This window comes from Lepidochelys kempii, chromosome 1, assembly GCF_965140285.1.
Source record: "Lepidochelys kempii isolate rLepKem1 chromosome 1, rLepKem1.hap1, whole genome shotgun sequence".
NCBI classification, from domain to species: domain Eukaryota; kingdom Metazoa; phylum Chordata; order Testudines; family Cheloniidae; genus Lepidochelys; species Lepidochelys kempii.
In genome coordinates, this window is record NC_136380.1 from 191997907 (window position 1) to 192022244 (window position 24338).

Here is a 24338-nt window from a genome sequence, read left to right on the forward strand (position 1 = left end):
GGGTAAAAACTTTACAGTAGATAAGTATGGAAATACATTTGACTGACTTGTTTCCTTAGTTTCACTTATTTAAAAAAAACCTAAAAAATTTTATACACGATGCACTTTATCTTTTAAATATGAAACAAAAAATGCATTCTTTGGTGCCTCAAATGTCATGCAGATCTTTCTAGAAGTGCCCCAGTCATTGGTATTAATGTAATGCACACATACCTGTGATCATAATTTTATACCCTTTTACTTTTGGCCAAACCCAAGTTAGAGAACCATTTTCTAGGATTCAAGAAGTAAGAATCTGAGTTAGCATTCTTTTTTCCCCTAAGCAAGGGGAAAAGGAAGGAGAAGTTATATGAACATCTATTTGATTTTACAGAGGATTACTAGCAGAGTCATTTTTCAACTATAGTGTTTCAAGTGTCAGAACAGCATACTTTACAATGAAACCTTTCTGTGTTTGCAAATGTGAGTTGTTGCTACAATGAACAGATCCTGTATCCATATTTTTAAGTGGTATCAATTCTCATATAATCTGTTGAGTAAGTGAGCCAACTGCCTTACTGTACTGTACACATATTGTGATGAATCACTCAACGAGCAAACTAACTGAGCTGGGAAAGCCCTTCTGTATTGTCCTAGGTTACTGTGAAAATCTGACTCATGCCTCCTGTTTTTATCAAGGATAGCTTCTGCCTCTCTGAATGTACCCAACCTTTTAGTTAACAGCACCAAGCAGGGTCTGAAATAAACATATAGTTTGTGTAATTTACAAAACAAGGTAGCATAGTGAGTGCGTAATTTTTCATTGCAGTTGAAAATCTGAGCACTTGCAACATTCTCCTTTGATGAAAACTCTACTCCTGGGGGAATTCTGTGCCTCTGCGCATGCACAGAATTTATGTCCCCTGCAGATTTCTTTGCTTCCCTGCAGAAAAATGACTCTCTCACAGGGAAGCAAAAAGAGCAATCATGAGACCCTGCCTAGCAATATGTTTTGGGTGCCCAGGGCAGCCAGCAGAAAGGTAAATCACTGTGGGGCAGGGGGCAGGACTGGGGAAGCCCCGGCTGGTGGCGCCTACCCTGCGTTGGGCTCAGCTGCTAGTCCCAGCTGGGTTGGGGAGGACGGGACTTCCTCTTACCCTGCATGGCATCTGGGGCCATGTCAGACCCACCCCCAATTTCTCCCCTGGCTGTAGGAAGCTCTGAAAACTCTCCCCGCTGCGCTTCCTGAGCCCATCGTTCCTCAGATGGGGGAAAGGGGAGGTTAACTATACAGGGAGCTGCGACTGCCCCATCCACTCAACTCCTATGCATCCAGACCCCCTCATACCCAGACCCTCCCGCCAAACCTCCCACCCCAGAACCCACTCCCTCTGCACCTAGACGAACCACCAACAGCTGGATCCCCACCCCACTGAGCTCCACTCCCCCAGCATCTGGACCCCCTCCTCAGCCTCCCACACCAAAACCCTCCTGCTAAGTTCTATTCCCTCCCCACACCCAGACCCCCCTCCACTGAGCCCCAACCACCTTCACCCGGTCCCCCCGGCAGAGTCCCATTACTGTTGCACCCAGAACCCTCCAAGAAGCCCCTGTGCATCCAGATCTCTTCCACACCCGGATCCCCCACTGAGCTGTCCGCACCCAGAAACCTTTCAACCCAAATCTGGATCCCCACACACTAAGGCCCTCCACACTTGGATCCTGCCTGGCTGAGTCTGCCTGCCCACACCTGGTGCACCTGGCACAGAGAGACAGGGCCCTGGGCTGTTTCTGGGGCAGGTCCTGTCCTTGCACTACGTTACGGGTGGGCGCAGCCTCATCGCCAAGTCCGTATCCTGGGGTGGAGGGGGAGCTGCACAGTGATCTTCCACCTCCGTGCAGCCAGTGGCCTGTGCTCCCCAATGCCATGCTGGAGCCTCCACATTTATTTCACAAATGAAATTTGCAGAACATTAATATATTGTGTGCAGAATTTTTAATTTTTTGGCACAGAATTTTTGGCGCAGAATACCCTCATGAGTAAAACTCAGAAATACCTTTTTGTTTTGTGTGTCTTTAGGTCTGTTAGGCAACATATTGAAACTTTCCATCCTTACAGACTCATTCTGGATGCCACTTTTACCAGCAACATTACATGGTAAATCAAAACTCAGTGCTGATCACTGAGGGATGCTGAGTGGGTACAGAAGTTTCTTCCTGATCTATTTTTGCTAATAACTGACATTCTTTGCTTTGTTCTCTGTTGTTCTATCTTCATTTAACTCACATTTTTGAGAGAAAAGCATCTCTATTAAATTTTATCCATCAGTCATACTAAGAATTAAAGGACCTTTATATTTGGATATTATTTTAACGCTATACTCCAGTTCAAATTCATCTTTCTTCACTCCGGGCATACATTATTTTTTAGCCTCAATCTGTATGGGTTAGTACCAGCAGCTGCCGTACACGTACGCCTTGTGTTAAATCTCACAGTGCCTGTAATGGACTTTTTATTTAACATTTCCAAAAAGTCAGTATGTGTAGTTTTGCCCTATACTTTAAGTGGGCTTTTAAGTGCATCTGAATTGTGTCTTGTACAGCTGATATATCTAATATCAGACTCTATATTCTGTGTTTTAACTTCCTGGCTATTGGAACACACTGTCCATCTTAGACTTCTCTCTCCACTCTTCATTTTGGATTCTGAACACAAGTTTATTAAATGACCTCCGTGAGTTTTCGTTAAAGACACAAACTTTGAAAAAAGAATGTCCATTTCCTCTATCAAATTTTTATCCATACCATGAAAATAAATGTAATGTTTCTTTAAATTAAATCTTTTTAATAATGTGGAGTGACACCCTCTGAACATGCATGGATAGGAAGGGTCTCTCATCAAAACTTTTTAATCCGGTGAACAGGTTACAGTGGTGTTTCTTCTCTAAGGCAACAGCCACTTCTCTTCTCGGCCTGCTCAGCTGAGTGTTTTATTTTTCTTAAGCGCTCATGCCAGACACACTGTGCTGCTGTTCTTTGATCATACACTGAGAATTCATGGGGCTTTCTGGATAACTGGTACTTTGGGGAGTTTGTAGCAACCTTTCTGGACTCAAAACCTGCACAGCTCCTACTATTCCTGTGTGAGTTCTATCTCGAAAATGTGCTTTGTCTTTTATCAAGGTCACATTTTTCTTTAGTAATCTGAGTCTGCTTTATGATTAAGGCCATCTGGGAAACAGCAAACTGATGCTTCTTCGTGTAGTGTTTTCTCACACCACTCCTCAATTGATACATCTTCCCGCAACATTTAATCAGGCACCTGTAAAATAGATTAAGTTTGTTAGGTTTCATTTTGTTCCCATGCAAATGGTGCTTTAAATTGGAATTTTGCTTGAGTTTGTCAACATGCCTAGTTTTGAACATGCAAGTAGAAAACGCATAGATTAAACTACCCAAGTCTATCTTGTCTGAATGCTCTCTCATCAAAGCTGTCTGGCTGATTTTCAACTCTCGTTTCTTTTCCTAAACACTTAGTTTGACTGAGTTTATCTTCTGGTTTATTAAAATACTTGGTTTTTATTCAGGTCATTACCACTCAATGTCTTTTTTTAAATCTGCTCTGTCTTGAAGCCTGACTGTTTCCAAGGACCATTTCTCTGTTAGTTTCTATCTCTAAATGTATGCATCTAGAAGCATTGTAAGACTTACTTTCATCATCTGAATCGAATCCAAAGAGCGTCTGACATTTCTTTTGTGCAAGGTGAGCCTCAAGTGCTTCTGAGTTACAGTAGATGGTCAGGCAGTTCCCACATCTAAATCTTTCTGCTGATTTGCTACAAGCTTTATCTTGCTCAGAATGGGCATCTATTTTATCAGTGACAGTTTTTCTACGTTTTGGCATGCTAATGTATCGTTCATCAAGGTAACTTGGAGGCAACGGTCTAACATATGGTTTTGTCACAATTAAGCCATATGAAGTATTTTCAGTTGTCTGATTTGGTTTGGAAGGTGACTGAGAGACTGCAGCAGTATTGTTTTGTGGTATATCATTGCAGTTCTGTAAAACTGGTATTGACCCATTTTCTGTCCTTGTTTCATCTGCCACTCTGTCCAAAGCTGCATCTGATGAAGCTGAACAAGTCTGCTCTAGTTCCATGTGCCCATTGACCAGTTGGTCACGAACATTACAGTTTTCAGAATTTGGCTGTACTATAGGCATCTTTTGGTCTATCAAGCTTAAAACTGTAGCAGTAACATCAGATGAATTTTCACTCCCATTCTGAATTACATTGTATGCTTTCTTCTCCATACTCTGGATATATGTCTTTGGTTCTGTAGAGTCTTTCCTTGCCTTCCAAGTTGGAACTGGTAAATCTACAGCTTCTTTTTCACTACTAGATGCATCTTTTTCTTGAAAACCACAAAGTGACTCTGATAGCGCAGCTGATGAATTTTTTTCATTTACTTCAGAACACTCTGTTTTGTTTAAATAATGCTGAGCCTCATGTTCATACAGCAAAGGAAGCTCTTCAAAAAGCTCACAGCACTCTGCAAAATTGCACTGAGCTTTAAACACACTATGACTTTTTGTATGCTCCACAAGCTCAGTGGCCAGCTTAAATCTCTGATTACAGTTAAAATGTAAACAAAAGTAAACATTTGGATATACGTGTCGCTTCAGGTGGTCTATGAAATGCTGAGAATCTGCAAACTTTCTCTGACAGAACCGACATTTTCCTTTATTCCACTTCATTATATGCTGCTGCACCTTCAGATCAGTTGGGTGAGCTTTTCTTGCATGTTTATTGAGGAATCTTATCTTTTTAAACACTCGAATGCAACTGTTGGCAGGGCACTTGAAGTTACCTTCTTGATCCATAACATCCAGATCCTTTTGAGAGCACAGAGCTCCATTTACTTTGTGAAGTATAGGAGACTCTTGACTCGGGCTATCGCCACCCTCAGGCAAACTCTCCGTAGTTAAAGGTTCAGGAGTGTTATTTAAACAGTTGTCACAACTGCCATTTTCAATAACATTATCCTGTTCGCTTATATGATTTTCAGCCACATCCAATTCCTGGTCAAGGTTTTGTACTTCTGTATCAGTACTCGGAACTACTGCAGCCTCTGGTTCATTATCTTTAGAACAGTTAAAATTCCCATTTTCAAAAGAGACAGATGCATGAGAGCAATTTACTTCACTTAAAGCAGGGGTTTCCTGATCATCGTTATGGGTAGCAGCAAGATGCTGTCTTTGTATTTTCTTGACATGATTCCTTAAGTGCTTCAGCATGATTCCTCTTTGCCTGAATTTCCTACAGCATATTACACATGAAAAACTGCCCTTTTTCTGGTGAGCCTGTGCATGCCTCACAATGTGACCACCAAGAAATTCCCTGTTGCATAACGCACAACGGTGTCTTGGTACATTATGATCTATTTTGGATGCTCCAAGAGCTGCATGGTTCTTTCTGGCATGACCTTTAGATTGGGCTTCAGAGGGGTCTTCAGGGTCAAGCTCCCCATTACTTAGATCTGTTAAAGAGACAACTTCTTCACTCAAATCCTGATGTTGCGTCGGCTTCTCTGTATTAGCAATAGAATTTTCCAGTGTACTTTCACCTAAGCCAACAGATGCTTTATCCCCCAACAGTGATAAACAATTCTGCTTGATCATCAAAAAATTCCAAAACTCAGGATCAAAAAACAAACCTTTCTTCAAAATTGGAAGCAATTCAAAACGTACACGGTTCTGAACAGAACTAGTGTGCTCATTATACTCTTCATCTGCACATTTATATAGATGTTCAACAGTGTAATATGATTCTAAGGTGCGCTCAAGAAAAAAGATAGACAGCGCACAAATTCGGAGTATCTCCAAGTCATTTGGCAAAAAGTGAGCAATCGTTTTATATATGAGACATTTCATGATTGGATCATCACGAAGGTCCAACTGCAGAGCACATCCACATATTTCAACACAAATCTGCAAACCATCTTCTCCAACCTGCAGAAAAGAAATGAAGATTAATTATACATCATCCCCTGCTTTTATTGTTGGCTTGCGACAGAGGCATGTTTGAATGCAAAATAAAGCAGGAGCAACAAAAATTCAGTTCTAAAACAATACTTGAATTTCAACATAACTTTGTTTTAAAATATTTCAAAGCTAAGCAGAATTCAGAAGGCATCTTAGTTGCCAAGTCCTCCAAAAGCAGATTTTATTAAATTAAATAAAATTTAATATAAATAAAGCAATAAAATAAACTACAGCTATGCTGAGCATAACATTTGGTTTGCACTGCAGGCTGCATATCTAGTGCTGTCAACAAAGCTTCAGATACTTTTGTATTGCACACTTCTGTAGTCAAAGAGACAGCAGTGTTTTGGTTAAGGTTTGCTGAAGCTTGGGCTCTCTAAATTGGTCTCCATCTTGACTCATTTAACTTGTACTGCATAAAAAATGAAAACTACAAAACTTTTCAAAGGTGACAAGTGATTTTGGGTGCCCAACTTGACTTATCACAATGGCCTGATATTTCAGAAATGGTGAGCTATCATCCTGAAAAATACTAATCACTTGAAATTTAAACTAGGCCCTTAAGTGAAATTTATAATTAACATGTGTTTCTGAAAATTCCTCCTATCTGAGATATAAGATATTTTGATAAAGGAAAAATTTGGGAACAAGCTTTTATTATAACTATATGTTGCATACATCTTCAATATCTCTGTATTAACAAGTACATACATATTCACATATTTGTTGGGGCATTTAAAAATCTAAATGGCACTTAAGTGTTTAGTTAAATCTTACTAACAGAGCAGTACTAGATTAACCTAACCATCAGGGATATTTTTTGGAGTATTTTTACTTAGAGTCAAGACATGGTGAACATAATAGAGTTGTTTCACTTGTGTATAACTATACTGTAACATTAACAAAATAGGTTTACTATGGTTCAAGTGAAAAAAATGATTACACTCTTCATCCACCTAAGTCTCAGAATGCCGAATACATTTCCACTACTATAAAATCTGCTGTCAGCTGTAAAGTTAGTCAGATACTAGATGTGGAATTTGAGCTATTTGGCACATTAGGATGAGCAATGCTGCACTTTATTACAAACTTCTGTGAGACATGGGAAAGCATATAGGACAAGTACAGGCTGAACCTGGTACCAAACGCCATCAAATGAGTGTCTGAAATACAATGGGTTTTAGCATCTTGGTTTACTCTATTAGCTCTTTTGCAAAGAGCTTGTAGAACTTTCTTTTTTCCAGGATCCAGGCTTGATTAATAATCCCTCAGGACACTGCCACTATCATACAAACTCAAGATTCATGTTAAAAGAAATAGATCTATACCTTGGCTACAGACAAGAAGGCAGAGAACCAACTAAGTTTACCATGTCTTCTGCATAGAACCTTGTTTAGCCAAAGGTAAGTAATACCACATTAAATAGTCCAATTCTTCAGCAGATATATTGCCAATAACAAGGCTACAATTAATCATGTCAGTTTCTTAATTCAAGGGGTCTCAAATGTACATAGGGTGGGACTTGTCTTAGTAGAGGCTGCCTCATAGATCACACTTTCTCTCATTTGAGATTGCCTGGGTCATCAGCTCTCCCACCAGCAAACAAGTAACATCCCTCTGCCAACTGCAGCAATTGCTTACATTGCAAAGGAATATTAGAAAAGCATTTAGAGTATTTTTAGCTCCTTTTAATACAAACAATGAAAACAGCACCATGTAACCAGCCAGGTGTTTGCAGACCACCAGCAAGTGCTGTAGCAGCCACTTGTAGTGGATGGGACGATAGTTTGGCAACTACTGATTTAACGGATAACACCTGCCTAGAGACCATTCAAAAACCTCTATTCGCCTCCTAAATGGTAAATATATACAGCTTGCTTGGGAAAGTACTTCAAAAAGATTTAGCAGATGTGCTCTTCTGGAATTAGGATGCCAACCGACACAGGACAGATATGAGAGGCCCAGTGAAAGCCATTAACAATAAATGGTGGTACATTTAATCCAAGCGGTAAACAATTCTATGGAAGATACTATTTAATCAAAATGACAACTGAAGCTCAGCCACAATGAAGAAAACCCAACAAAAATACTGCAAAATGATCTTCTACTAATCTTGATCTAATTGATCGAATACGAAAGAAATCAGCCAAACCCATCTTCTCGGTGAGAAATATAAGTCTACAATGTTTTCATTCCCATTTTCTTTTGTAAGTCCACAGATGCTTTGATCATTTAGATCACTGGAAGTTTAACTCCCCTCCGTGTGCTACAGATAAGTTACTTGTATTGATCTATTGACACCTATTGTATTGTAGTATCCTATTATAGCTTATTGTAGAGTGGCTGTTGCGGAAGGAACTCTTAAAGGTATCTGATTTCTGCATGAAAGCATGTTACTATCGTTACAACACTTAAGATTATGAGAACAGTAATTAAATTAGAAAACAAGTAATTTTTCTTTTTCTAGTTTGTTTACTTTGTGCATTTATTTATTAGAAATGGCAACATTACGTTGTGTCAATTTCCTCTTTTATTTATGTGGGCTCCTCCTAACCCTATAGAAATAGGAGAGAAAAACAATTTAAATAATAGGAAAAAGTGCATTTGTAAAACCACAACAATGGACAAGGGAACTCAGGGTCATATGAAGTACCCAGAAGTTCTTTTAGCTAGTTTTTTGGGTCTTGACTTAATTTGAAATTAATGTTGTCTAGCTATCCCTTCTTTCCCCCTTTGCTGCAATGGAGCAGCACACAAAAAAATGAGGTCGCAATGACTAAGTTAAATTGGTAATACAAGAAAAAATATCACCACTTACTTCATCCTTAATGACCTTCATGAAAGGGAAAATTACTCTGACATTCGTAGCTATCCTTAAAAGTTGGTAGCACTGATCAACAAATACTTGTTTCGAAGGGTTAGATTTAAGCAGCAGTTTACTCCACATAAATATCAGGTCCCTATAAATATAAAACAAAACAGCTTTGTTAAGCTATGGTTGAAATAGAGCTGGCCCTAAGCAAGATGTGTTTCTATAAGCAGCTTGACTATGCATATTGTTTGCATGCTAGTAATTCTGTAACTATAATCATATTTGACAGTTAAGAGCAAAGCTAATTAAAACCACAAATATATGCATGAAGTTACATGATGGAAAAATGTCATTTTTAAAGCATCTATGGTATACCCTATCACGGACCAACTGCAATATGCAACAGAAGATTAATGGATCCAGCTTAGTATCATAGAGAACTGGACAACAAAACAAAAAACTTATAGCATTTACCCTCCTTTCCCAAGATTATAGGGAAGATGACAGTCAGGATGGCCATGCCAATATATCAATATATTCTGGGATTAAATTACATTCACTTTAAGGTGGGGAAACTTTCAGGGGCACAAATGTCTGAGGGAGACAAAATGAAAGGATGGTAGGGACACACTCTAATCCATTCCATTATTAGGGGAAGCCTATGGGTTACCATTTAGAAGATATCAATGTTTTCCATGTGCAAGTCTATATCACTATTGTACTGTCCTTTTCTGACAAGTGACATCTTCTGTACTATGCAATGTTGTTGTAGCCATGTCGGTCACCGGATATTAGAGAGACAAAGTGGGTGAGATAGAATCTTTTATTGGACCAACTTCTGTTGTGAGAGAGACAAGCATTCAAAAATTTGTCTCTCTCACCAAGAGAAGTTGGTCCAATAAAATATTACCTCATCCAGCCTATCTTCTGTACGAGCCTTTTTAGCCTGTAACATGTATATGGCAATATCAGGCCATCTGTTGAGGATGCTAGGGGAAGTCTCTGGCCTGCATATTCAGGATGAATATAGAAAAAAAAAAAAAGTCTCCTGCCTTTCCATGCAGCTTGACCTCTTTGATGTTATCCATCCCATAGTTGGGTGCAGGGGGAGTGGAATCTTGTGAAGAAGGAAATGAGGTCTGTACCATCTTGGTGGACAACCCAGTGAACCTCTAATGAGCAGGTACATTTGCAATTTACAGGATACTATTGGGATCCAGGAAGTGGGAGGGCAGAAGCCTGCCCACCGCTAAGGGGTCCCCCCCAGCTTAAGGGGGAGATCCACAGGACCTGGAAGCCAAGTGATTTCAGGGGCCAACTAATAAAACAGGATAGTAGGCAGAGTTTTCACTGGGATACATGCTTCACAGCTGAAAACTGGTAGAGCACATGGGCAACAGGAAATAAAGACAATTTCTTCCAACTTTAACTATGGAGTCACTACTGTGACTTCCTGAGAGATGGATTCAATGTAAGATACCTTTCAAAAGAAAGAAGCTTAAAAATAAAGTATAAGGCACCTATACCCCAGAAAGAGGTTCTTGAACACCTCTAGAATAAACCTAAGCAACCACCCTGTGGTGGGGCAGAACCACACCCCAAGAAAAGGGCTGAACCAGGCCAGAGAGGCTGTGCGAACCAGCAGCCAACCAGTGAAGGCCCGGAGAGAGCCAATCAGGGCGGGGGAGGGGCAGCCAATCAGGACCGAGCAAGGTCCTATATAAAGGCTGCCCAGCTAGGGCGCAGGGCAGTCTCTCCCTGACTGGCAAGGGAGGAGGACTGGCTCTTGAGCAGAAAGGTAGCACCTGGGACAGAGCAGTGCTGGGGAAGGGCAGAAGGAGCTGGGGCGCTCCAGCCAAGGAAAACCCCAGGCTGCAGGCCTTGCTACAAAGGGCTGAGCAGGTGCACAGGACCGAAGAGGAAGCGGCCCAGAGACAACAGTCTGACAAGGGGAAAGGAGAGCGGGCAGACAGGCTGCCACTAGAAGGTCCCTGGGTCGGGACCTAGAGTAGTGGGTGAACATGGGTCCCCCCCCTTCCCCCTTGTACTACACCTGGCTGAGGAGGAGCGTGGCCTGATACAGGCTGTGGCGGACCCCTGCGACAAAGGGGCTCAACTTTGAGGCTGCAGTTGGCCACTAGAGCTGGTGTAGACAGAAGACTGCTAACACCACCAAACCCCCGGAAGGGGGTGAGACTGGAGCAGTGGGCACTGCCGGATGGCAGTGTCCTGAAGAGGACGCCGCCGACCAGGCAGCAACACAGGTCCCCAAAGCAGCAGAGCCGATGAAGGGCAAGGCACCACACGCAAAAGGTGCTCCATGACTGGACAGAGCTAATTCCTGGAGTAACCAGCGGGAGGCACCAGCAGTGGGTCCTGACCCCGTCACACACCCTTAGTTAATAATTTAAAGAATTACATAGAACTACCTTCCAAATCTCATGGGTTAAAAAAAGAGCCAAGATTGATTGAATCTCAAACTTTTATGAAATGAGCCTTGTCATGACCAGGTTGCAGTCCTATCAAACTAACAAAGATACGATCAGGCCATTTGGATTTTTTTCTAGTGAATCCCACAGAACCTAGTGAATTAGTATAAAAAAACCAAAAGGTTTGGCTGACTTTTTAATCTGTGCCAGATGTAAGTCTAGCAAACTGTTTGACATCAAGCTTCTGAAGAACAGCCTCACGAAGCAGAGGAAAAAACATTGCCAGGATTGACTGAATATGGATAGAACACAGCCATCACTTGAGAATTTGGGATGTTTCGACAGCTCCATGGTACATTTAAAAACACAATGCAAGTTGGTTCCGATACTAGATCTTGAATCTCACTTATTCAGAACTTAAGTCACTTCCCCCAGGAACATTAAGTTCCAAGTAAAATCTGAGCTCACAGGTAGTGGACTAAATTAAAAATGAGCCTTCCTCAGTGTAATCGCATATCTTCTCATTGTGTAAGTGTACGAAGCTAAAAAAAGACCAATAATTTTAGCCTCTTTGCATTTGGAACTACCTATACCGTGAAGCCAGCCCCCCAAAAAGAGCCTGAACTGATAGCCATTTTTATGCACAAAAATATTGTTCCAACAAATTTCACGAGGGGAAAAAAACCTCCTGCCTTAAGGATTAAACAAAATCTATGAACCACTCACTTGTAAAGCTTGTGAAAGCACAGAGAAACTGATTATCTTCTGCATAATCAAATAGCTATTTCAACCCTTCACAAACATTAAGAGAAGATGTTCAGAACCTAAACATCCAAGAGAAGAAAGCTGAGCAGCTAGCGTGGGGCATATAAAAGTATTCATATGGGCCTTTTAGCACAGGATTTTGAAACTTTTCCCCTCCAATTCCTATGTCCACCAAATAGAATACTCATTGTCAGTTTTCCTGCTATTTATAAACACCAAGGGTAAAATTTTCAAAAGCATCCAAAAGACTCAAGAACCCTAAGTCCAATTTTCAAGCCATGTAGGCACATAGGAACTTATGTCTAACTGAAAGTGAATAGGATCTAGACTAAGTGGCTCGGTAACTTTTGAAAATGGGACGTAGGTTCTTAAGCCACTTGGATGCTTTTGAAAGTTTTACTCTAAGCCTCTATCCTCTCGGGGGCCAGACTGACAAGAAGTGTGAACACAGGATATGGTGCAGAGCTTCCCTGGTTCTCTGACCAATGTAGCCAGACATTCAGCCTGACGTGATCCATTATCACCATCCTTAACAAATGCTGAAAACAGTATTTGCCACTGCAAACAGCATTTGAGGCTTTTTGAGGCTGTCTCTCTCCTGACCTAGACCTAAAACATTTGCTACCTATGTTAAGAGGAAAGGCAAATGTGACCTATTTCCAGTAAATGGAAGAAACATCCCTGCACATAGATATTGGTAACACTAGATGTCCGTTCTGAATGATTGTAAGTTGATCCCTCTGGTGTACCCTACACAAAAGATATTGAACTAACTACCAAGGAGCCAAAGGTCAACAGCAGATCAGATAAACAGATCAACAACTGTATTTCTTTCATGCCAAGCAAGTGACCATGACAAATGTCTGGAAACTATCAAATCACACACCTGGAAGGTGTGATCCTGTTCTAAGTTTGCTTACGTCAACATCCTCGTTGTCAGTTTGAATCATGACTACCTTGCTATACTTAAAATGGTCGTAGAGCTGTTTTTAAACTAAGGGCTGGGGGAAAGCAGACAAGTGCAGAGGACCAAGATGGGTAAACTAGAGTTCCTCGTATTAAATAACGATATTGATATAACAGGCAACACAGAAACCTGATGGAATGAGGATAATCAATGGGACACAGTAATACTAGGGTACAAAATATAGCAGAAGGACAGAACAGTTTGTGCTGGTGGGGGAGTGGCACTGTATGTAGAAGAAAGCATAGAATCAAATGAAGTAAAAATCTTAAATGAACCCATATACTATACAATCTCTATGGATTGTAATTCCATGCCTGAATAATAAGAATATAGCAATAGGGATATATTAAAAAACACCTGACCAGGATGGTGATAGTGACTGAAATGCTCAGGGAGATTAGAGAGGCTATTAAAATAAACTCAATAATAATGGGGGATTTCACCCATATTGACTGGGTACATATCACCTCAGGAAGGGATGCACAGATAAAGTTTCTTGACACCTTAAATGACTGCTTCTAGAACCCACAAGAGGAGAGGCAATTCTTGATTTAGTCCTAAGTGCAGTATAGGATCAGATCCAAGAGGTGAATATAGCTAGACTGCTTGCTAATAGTGAACATAATATAATTCAATTTAACATCGGGGGGGGGGGGTGAGGGGTGAGGAGGAGGAGTAAGAGAACATCACAGCGGCCCAACACTGTAGCATTTAATATCCGAAAGGGGGAGTACAGAAAAATGAGGTTAGTGAAACAGAAATTAAAAAGGTACAGCATCAAAAGTAAAATCCCTGCAAGCCGCATGGAAACTTTTTTAAAGACCCCATAATAGAGACAACTTAAATGTATACCTAAATCCCACAAAGGGTAGGAATAAATGGTAAATTTTCAGAATGGAGAGGGGTAACTAGTGGTGTTCCCCAACGGTCAGTCCTAGGACCAATCCTATTCAACTTATTCATAAATGATCTGGAGAAAGGGGTAAACAGTGAGGTGGCAAAGTTTGCAGATGATACTAAACTGCTCAAGATAGTTAAGACCAAAGCAGACTGCGAAGAACTTCAAAAAGATCTCACAAAACTAAGTGATTGGGCAACAAAATGGCAAATGAAATTTAATGTGGCTAAATGTATAGTAATGCACACTGGAAAAAACCCCAACTATACATACAATATGATGGGGGCTAATTTGGCTACAACTAATCAGGAGAAAGATCTTGGAGTCATCGTGGATAGTTCTCTGAAGACATCCACACAGTGTGCAGCGGCAGTCAAAAAAGTAAACGGGATGTTAGGAATTATTAAAAAAGGGATAGAGAATAAGACTAATATCTTATTGCCTTTATACAAATCCATGGTACGCCCACATCTTGAATACTGCGTACAGATGTGGTCACCTCTTCTCAAAAAAGATGCTGGCAGTGGAAAAGGTTCAAAAAAGGGCAACTAAAATGATTAGGGGTTTGGAACGGGTCCCATATGAGGAGAGATTAAAGAGGCTAGGACTTTTCAACTTGGAAAAGAGAAGACTAAGGAGGGGAATATGATAGAGGTATATAAAATCATGAGTGGTGTGGAGAAAGTGAATAAGGAAAAGTTATTTACTTGTTCCCATAATATAAGAACTAGGGGCCACCAAATGAAATTAATGGGCAGCAGGTTTAAAATAAATAAAAGGAAGTTCTTTACTGAGCGCACAACCTGTGGAACTCCTTGCCTAAGGAGGTTGAAGGCTAGGACTATAACAGAGTTTAAAAGAGAAGTGGATAAATTCATGGAGGTTAAGTCCATTAATGGCTATTAGCCAGTATGGGTAAGGACTGGTGTCCATAGCCTCTGTTTGTCAGAGATTGGAGATGGATGGCAAGAGAGAGATCACTGATCTTTACCTGTTAGGTTCACTCCCTCTGGGGCAACTGGCATTGGCCACTGTCGGTAGACAGCATACTGGGCTGGATGGACCTTTGGTCTGACCCAGTATGGCCATTTTTATGTTATGTTCTCAAATTAAAAAACAGCAAGAGAACCAAAGAAGTGCTACCTTGGCTAAACAACAAAGTAAAAGAAGCAGTGAGAGGTAAAAAGGCATCCTTTAAGAAGTGGAAGTTAAATCCTCATGAGAAAAATAGAAAGGAGCATAAACTCTGGCAAATGAAATGTAAAAAAATATAATTAGGAAGGCCAAAAAAGAATCTGAAGAACAGCTAGCCAGACTCAAAGTAATAGCCAAAAAAAAATTTAAGTACATCAGAAGCAGGAAGCCTGCTAAACAACCAATGGGGCCACTAGACGACAGATGATAAAGGAGCACTCAAGGATAAGGCCATTGAAGAGAAACTAAATGAATTCTTTGCATCGGTATTCACAGTTAAGGATGTGAGGGAGATTCCCAAACCTAAGCCATTCTTTTTAGGTGACAAATCTAAGCAACTATCCCAGATTGATGTGTCATTAGGAGGTTTTGGAACAAATTGATAAACTAAACAGTAATAAGTCACCAGGACCAGATGGTATTCACCTAAGAGTTCTGAAGGAACTCATATATGAAATTTCAGGACTACTAACTGTCATCTGTAACCTATTATTTAAATCAGCTTCTGTACCAAATGACCAGAGGACAGCTAATGTGACACCAATTTTTAAAACGGGCTCCAGAGGAGACCCCAGAGATTACAGACCAGTAAGCCTGAATTCAGTACCAAGCAAACTGGTTGAAACTATAGTAAAGAACAAAATTGTCAGACATAGATGAACATAATTCGTTGTGGAATAGTCATCATGGTTTTTGTAAAGGGAAATTATGCCTCACCAATCTACTAGAATTCTTTGAGGGGAGTCAAGAAGCATGTAGACAAGGGGGATCCAGTGGCTATAGTGTATTTAGATTTTCAGATTTAGAAGAGGTCCCTCACCAAGGCTCTTAAGCAAAGTAAGCAGTCATGGGATAAGAGGGAAGGTTCTCTCATGGACTGGTAACTGATCAAAAGAAACAAAGGGTAGGAATAAATGATCAGTTTGCAGAATGGAGAGAGGTAAATAGTGGTGTCCCCCAGAGGTCTGTACTGGGCCCAGTCCTATTTAACATATTCATAAGTGATCTGGAAAAAGGGGTCAACAGTGAGGTGGCAAAATCTACAGATGATACAAAACTACTCAAGATAGTTAAGTGCCAGGCAGACTGTGAAGAGCTACAAAAGGATCTCTCCGAACTGGGTGACTGGGCAACAAAATGGCAAATGAAATTCAATGTTGATAAATGCAAAGTAATGCACACTGGAAAGCATAATCCCAACTATACATATAAAATGATGGGGTCTACATCAGCTGTTACCACACTCAAGAAAGATCTTGGAGTCACTGTGGATAGTTCTGTGAAAACATCTGTGCAATGGCAATCAAAAAAGTGAACAGAATGTTGAGAATCATTAAGAAAGAGATAGATAAGACAGAAAATATATTGCCTCTATATAAATCCCCTGGTATGCTCACATCTTGAATACTGCATTCAGATGTGGTCGCCCCATCTCAAAAAAGATGTATTGGAATTGAAAGGTTTAGAAAAGGGCAACAAAAATTATTAGGGGTATAGAACAGCTGCAGTATAAGGAGAGATTAATAAGACTGGGACTTTCCAGCTTGAAAAATAAGACAATTGGGGGGAGGGGATATGAGAGGGCTATAAAATCATCACTGGTGTGAAGAAAGTAAATAAAGTGTTTACTACTTATAACACAAGAACTAGAGGCCGCCAAATGAAATAAATAGTCAGCAGGTTTAAAAAAACAAAAATAAGTATTTTTTCACACAACACACTCTCAACCTGTGGAACTATCTGACAGAGGATGTTGTGAAGGCCAAACTGTCGCAGGGTTCAAACAAGAACTAGATAAATTTATGGAGAATAGGTCTATCAATGGCTATTAGCTGGGATGGGCAGGAATGGTGTCCCTAGCCTCTGTTTGCCAGAAGCTGGGAATGGACGGGGTGGATCACTTCATGATTACCTGTACTGTTCATTCCCTCTGGGGCACCCGGCACTGGCCACTCTCGGAAGACAGGATACTGGGCTAGATGGACCTTTGCTCTAAACCCAATATGGCTGGTCTTATGTTCTTGGGCTCTGAAGGTCCTTAGTCCTCTAGTGTGTCAAGGACTGCCCTCTCCTCCACAACATCTATGTGCAGTTGATCCTGGAGAGACCAAGTGCAGCTTTGTGTAAAACACCTATACGTGGGTGTTTTTATTTCAGGCAGGATGCATCTGTATTAACTACATTTGCATCAGCAGACTTTGTTCATCCTTAACTGCAGATTAGACTGATGGCAGCCGAGAGATGGACTGGCTCAGAGGCCATCCTTCTGTGTGAGGGTATGTGAGTGAATGGCTCATATTAAGAGATCTCAGAATAGACCAGGCTTGCTTCAGGTGGAGGTGTGCCACAGATACTGACAATATATGTGGCCATCAGCCCAACATCCTTGCAGATACTTGTTGGTCCTGGCAAATCTTCTTTGCTAGATCCATAGGGCCCTGGATCCTGACTGGGGGCAAGATGGTTTCTTGCTATGCATGACACTAGCTGAGGCATTCCAGTAGCCTCAGAGAAAAGCTAAGACTTGGGTACTTTATCTTTATGGTCTCCAGCCCTCTAATAATGGCACTGTGAGTCTCAGATCTCTTCACAAATGTTGCCCATGATGACTTAACTTTTTGAGGTCTGAAGAGTTATTTTGAAATGTGCGCAGCTGAGATAGCTAAGAGTTTTATAAACAGCCCAGTAATTATTCCAGCTGTGGACAAAATTATTTGCCCCAGTACTTTTAGAAAATTCAGAAGCTTTTGCTGCTTCTGGTTAAGGACACCAAGCACCAAAAAATGGTAAAGTGTTGCAATTCTGAAGACAAGTGATAAAGCATGAAGCACCTTTACTGGAATTTCTGACCCTGAATGCAGAAGCAAACATGAGGATGAGGAGATCTTTGGTTATAGTTTTTACAACTGACTAAGTACAGTGGCTAAGCCAAAGATCAATTGTATGAAACTTTTAAAAAACTTAAGGTAAAGGAAACAGAGTGAAAAACATGTCTGAAACCCAAATAGTAGACAAATTATTCATTTGTAATCATGAATTGTGGATAAAGTCTGCATCTGTATCTTTGTATGAATGCCAAAAAAATAATTTCAGGTTCAGAATTAATTCAACTTTTTTGCTCCATCGTAAGTAGTAACTTTTACATATGAGATATAATACAAACTTTAGCCAGAAAAAATAAAGTTTCACATAATCTCTGTGAACTCCTCTTTAAAAAGGCAAAACCCTCTCTTGTCTTTCTCATCTCCCTTGATAAGCCAGGAAAATATTGGGATCTGAGGATCCATATTTGAATCTGATTTTAAACCCTCTTTTGATCAGTCACAAAGCAGATCAGTAGGATTCAGCAAAACTAACGGAATCTTCTTGCTTCACCACCATGTTAGACACACAAACTAAGTGTACTTTAATAAATGTGTCAAATTTTACCTGGTTTAAGAAGAAATTTCAGAAGTAAAACAGATTATTCTCTGCTCAGACACCTTTCGGACCTCAGAGGTTGGAGTAATACTTGCTTTGATGTATTCTAGAGAATACATGTTATCAAAAAAATCTCAAGCCCTATCTTTTCCTCTGAAGGCATGGAGATTTTTTTTAATTATGTGACTTATCTAAATGGGTACATTTAACTGTGTGATTCTGCAGGTTCTTTGGATTTGTAACACAATCGCCAAGGGAATAAATTAGATTGGAATTAACAAAATTCTCAAATACAGCAGATTTTCAGAACAGATTACAGATCCCGTTAGATATTAAAGCATACATCCATGGGATGCTGTAGGTAAATTACAATAATGTTGGTGCGGCTATTTAAAAAGCTGGATAGCAAAATACTTGTGGTGCCAGAAAATTTAGAAGTAGGTTATATTTACTGATACTGACAGCAGTGCAAGTCTCTAGTTTAGACACTCAGCCTTCTGCTGCTACTTTGAAGCTATCATCAAGTATAATGAATGTAGCATGCATCCACTACAAGAGCTACCTCCCATGTATAACTATATAGAGACAGGCTAGATATGCACAACATGCATACTAGAAAAGAAAGAACAGTTACAACTACAGTTTTAAAGTTTAGCTGCATCTTAAAGTTTACACACTTCACTTCCATCTTGGCAATAAGCATTTATCTTCTAAGCTCCTTAACCAGAAAGAAAGTATTTACCAGATACAATACATGTCCCCATTTTGGAGCTGTGGGACCAGGAACGATTCACACAGCTGTAAGGCTAAGGTAGTCTTCCCTTCTTTTTCAGTGTTGCAGATGATCTCAATTCCACTCTTGCAATCAGTCCTCAATAAGTGCTATGCAATTAAAATAAGACCAGTTTAGATAGGTTTGCTAATGCAGGGGGGGAAGTTGATCACACCTTGCTATACTAAAGTAGTCATTGATATCTCCAGGAATTGCTACTGACAGGGATTCTTTGGCAAAGGTTTCGTGTTTTTCTGCAGATAATCATCTAAGACAAGTTGTCTTATGCCCAAATAAATTTGTTAGTCTCTAAGGTGCCACAAGGACTCCTTGTTGTTTCTGCTGATACAGACTAACACGGCTACCCCTCTGAAACCGAAGACAAGTTTATCTGTTAGGCATCAGATATTTAGGGTAAAGTTTTCAATGGGATTTAGGGGTTAGTACATATAAAACCTATTCTTTCTAGGCATTGTGTTGCCCTGGAAGCCCACCTGAAAGTTTTAGCTTGATTTTTGACAAATTAGACACAAAACACACTCAGTTGTAACATGTACTATCAATATTACAAGTTTCTCCTATTAAAAGGAGAAACTATATAGTGCCATTTCACATACCAGCATAAACAGAAAGAAACCACTTTTTTAGAAGTTTAAGAAATTTGACAAGGCAGAAAGAATTAAACTGAAAGTAATCTAAAATTAACCTCTTCTGGTATAGCCACATTGTTTAAAACAACTATTCTACTTTGTTACAAAATGTCTCTGAATCTGTTAGAGAATATCTGGGGAAAATTGTGCCTTCAGGTAGGTATATGTAAACGACCAGTGAAGTCGATAGCAGTTGTAGGTTCAGACTTCAGCCCTCAGAAAATAAATTCAAGGGGATACCAATTAGGTCACCTGCTGTTCGGACATTTGGCTGCAGTATGAATAAAAAGTTTCATATGTTTCTCTTGATGACTATACAGGAGAAGAGTATAATATATTACTAGAGGCATAAAAATGTACACTGACACACAGTACCTCCTGGAATAGCTGATCTTCTACTGGAGACATATAAAGACAGGTGAAAAAAGCTTGATGGAAATACAAATCTTTACTGATTTCTGGATGATTTATGCAAGATTTGATAAGAGCCATTGCCTCTGGGATGCGTTCGCAGGCAATAAGGTATCTGGCACGTAGTTCAAAGAACAGTGGATTTTCAGAGCTTAAATATTTGTTAACTGTATGGAAAAGAAAAATTTAGAAGTAATTAGAATCTCAAGTCCCCATAAAAATATTTAAATTACACACATTTTTACAGGCCTTATCTACAAGTTGTATACTCAACTATCTGCGAATGAAGCCAATCATGTATTTAAGTACCATATTCCGGTATTTAGCTTCAAGTCTGGAGTGAGAGGCATTACTACACTGACCAAACTAGTGGTCTTACTCATTTAGTATCCTGTCTCCAACAGTGACCAGTATCAGCTGCTTCAGAGGAATGTGTAGTAAACCTTGCAGTAAGCAATTATGGGATAACTTGCACTCAGACTTCCTCTCTCACCCCCAATAGTTAGAGTGTGGCTCATGTCCTGAAGCATGAGGGTACATCTACCTTCCAAAACATTCTTTAAAATGTCAAACAATCCTGGATGTTCTTGTTATACATAAAAATGGGGAAGGTGGGAATGAGAGAAGATAATCAAATATAATTTAGTTTCAGTTCACATACTGCATGTTTTAGTTTTTAATACAAATGTATTTTATCTGCTTAGATAGATGGAAAACTATAGCTTCTGACAACTATTTTTAAGATTTTGATTTACACAGGGCTCTTTTCAGTAAATACGGTGGGGCGTGGAAACATTCTGAAGTTGAAATTCTGAACTGTTACAGAGAACTGAATTTAAATAAAAGCTAGAAACTTCCAGAACTGTTCAAGCTCTGTTATCCCCACAAATACATTCCATAAAAAGAAAAGTAAAAGCTAGGGCATTTGTGCAGTATTAAATGACTACCTACAATGTTATGCTGTGGACACCAGATTTAATGAGTCACACAGCAATTCCAAAGCTAACCTAGATCAGTGGTTCTCAACCAGGAGTCTGGGGCCCCCAATGGGGCCACAAGCAGGTTTCAGGGGGTCTGCCAAGCAGGACCAGTGTTAGACTTGCTGGTGCCCAGGGCAGAAAGCTGAAGTCCCACTGCATGGGGCTGAAGCCTGGGGCCCTGAGCCCCGCCATCTGTGACTGAAGCAGAAGCCTGAGCAACTTAACTTCATGGTGCTCCCTATGGCATGGGACTCTAGGCAACTGCCCTTCCTGCTATCCCCTATCGCTGGCCCTGGCTTTTATATGCAGAAAACCAGTTATTGTGGCACAGGTGGGCCGTGGAGTTTTTATAGCATGTTTTGGTGGCTTTGGAAAGAAAAAAGTTGAGAACCCCTGATTTAGATCACCCCAGTTCTACTGTCAAAATGCATTTCTATTTGAAATTATAGGATAACCTCAGACTTTAGTCAATATATAGTTCTCATTAATATCTCCACAAGCCACAATTTCCTCACATATCATTTACAAAAAGACAAATGTCTAGATATACAGTTTATTTCATCACTTCATTGCATCAACCCAAGGTGTCCTTATAATTAGGATTAAGTTAATCTCAGCCTTAAAGGTGCACTAAACAACAAAGAGTACGTTATGGTTTACTTTCAACAAGGACACTAGAATACTACTTATGTGCAACACAACCAAGTTACAGTTGCAGTAGAAACCTTAGAACATATTTCTAAAGACATTTAGGAGCCTAAAAATGCAAAAAGGCACTTTGTAGACATTCAAAAGCACCTAATTATCTTCAAAAATCTGGCCCCCCGACTGAGTACTCAATTTTCAATCTGAAGATTGTTCTCATGCTAGATTTTACATTTAATTTCTTCAATTTGAAATGGAAAAAACTTAAGCGTGTTAATAAAAATAGAAAAAACTAAAGCACACGTGTAACATAGCAGATTTTAGATCAAAGCTTACATTAACATATTCTCTTTAAACTTGAACAGTTTAAGACTCATTCCAGACTACAAAATTGCAGTGTGATGCTTCTAGTTTGAGGAGCATATGTTACATCCTGTCTGTTGTGTACACTGCGAGTACTCTGGGGCGGAGACTGTGTTAGTTACATGTCTTGGACAATGAGGCTGATTTTTAGAGGTATTCTTAGCTGCTATCAAAACAGAGAAATAATAGGTTTATCATAATAGTGAAGTAAATTACTTAAGTGTACACAGCTGTATGACAATCTTATGTAATGCAAATAGTTAGACTAATTCTACCTCAACTTTAAAAAAAAAAAAAAAAAAAATCAAAGGTACCGGTATGAGAAAGTTATGAGCAAGTGAAAAAGGAGTGGGAAGGATTTAAATGGAAGGCAGAATTCAAGCATGAACTACAGTAGTTACTGCAGACTACCACTAGAACCAAAATCACTGATATTTCCAATTAAATTAAAAAACTACTTGTGTAATGCTAAATCTGTATTAAAGGTAACCCAACCCTCAACCACCTATTTTACATGCAAAAAAAAAAAAAGTCCCTGACAAGCTATGAGATTTCATATTTAACTCCTACCTCTGCTCATGTCAAAAAGACTGAGCATCACGATTTGGTACATCATCCATTTTCTCTGAGTAATGAATGGAAAGTCTGCAGTACTATTTCAGCGAATTTATAGAGTTCCCTTTTTCAGATGATACAGCCATGGGTCACCATGCCCCAGCATCCAAAGGTGAGATCAATTTCACAGCAGGAACCCTTGACTACTGACTCTGTCACCTACATGGGGACTGACCACAGCCATTCACTTCAGACTTTTAGGTGCTTTTTGGTTGATTAACCCCACCTGTTTTCCTTTCCTCTCCTCTCTTGCATAGAGGGCCCTACCTTCCCAGGCAAGAATACACATGCTGCTGATCTAAGCCCCAAAGCAACAGACAAATCCTAATTACAGGTGCAGTATTTTAACAGGTGTTAATTTAAGAAAGGTAAGACAAAAATAAAATAAAGCATCTATTCTAGTCCAGACAAGGACTATGCAGAATCTTGCTTGAATTTACTGAATGTTCTGATTATAAAGGTTGGTAGCAGAAAGCTTTTATGTCAGAGTCTCTGCCCCGTCTAATTTTAACTCCTCCTGCAATTCATGGCAGGCTGCTTTGGAGACTCAATCGTCTGCCTGAAAGGTCCATGTATCTCTGTATCCAGGAAAGCACTTTTTTTCCCCCAATAGTAAAGCCTAGATCTTTTTCTAAAGATTGCCCTTCTGCATGGCCATCTGCAAATATTGCTGAAATGCATGAGAGCAAGCAACCATTGCTTGTCCTAGCCTACTCCTCTGTCTACAAATTGCGGGACCCAACACAGCATAATAGTTATTCACACAGTACACACTGTCCAAGTGATTTTCATAGATGTAATACTTAATGATAAAACCTAAGTCCACAGACAGATGGATGACAGACAGCCGTCACGGGTTAACCAAAGGCAAAATGCATAAAAATCCATGATTTTAAAAAACAGGGCTTTTTAAATTTAAATTGATTTTTATTTATTTAAATACAGGTGCTTTTTAAAAATAAACCTACTTAAAGTAATGACAGCGTATAGAAAGATTTAAACTTACATGATCTATTATCATTTAAACTAAAATACAAAGAATAAAATTAAGCAGTAAGTTTGCTGCCAAGTTTTTTTTTAAACTATGTATTTAGGACGTTTTAACCAGTTTACAAATCCTTGCCAAGTAAATATCAGAACAAAACAAAGACTTCACTTTTGTTTAAAGAGACATATAAGAATATAGCCTTCAGATCTTTCTATGTAACAGGGTATTACCATATTACAAAGTAAGTATCATTACAATATCTATGACATTTCTAGTGATATTATTAAATTGAGTGAAATCTTTATACACACTTAACAGACCAGGTATGTCTATCAAATGTTAAGATCCAAAAAACTGGATTGGTGTGCTGGGTTTTTTTGGCCACGTGCACGCAATTTCAGTACTGA

At 39.7% G+C, this 24338-nt stretch overlaps 1 protein-coding gene across 1 annotated transcript in view; it reads right to left on the bottom strand.

Moving 5' to 3' along the window:
• Nucleotides 1–2218: 2218 nt before the first annotated feature.
• The window catches only part of ZNF654 (zinc finger protein 654), a 59187-nt gene continuing 37067 nt past the window's right edge, over nucleotides 2219–24338 (bottom strand). Inside the window, exons 5-9 of the mRNA XM_073305704.2 lie at nucleotides 20305–20507; nucleotides 19250–19389; nucleotides 8841–8982; nucleotides 3691–5989; nucleotides 2219–3301 (exon numbers count right to left, since the gene is read on the bottom strand). Of these exons, the coding sequence (XP_073161805.2) occupies nucleotides 3294–3301; nucleotides 3691–5989; nucleotides 8841–8982; nucleotides 19250–19389; nucleotides 20305–20507 (2792 nt within the window). The 3' untranslated portion in view covers nucleotides 2219–3293. The remainder of the gene's footprint in view (nucleotides 3302–3690; nucleotides 5990–8840; nucleotides 8983–19249; nucleotides 19390–20304; nucleotides 20508–24338) is intronic.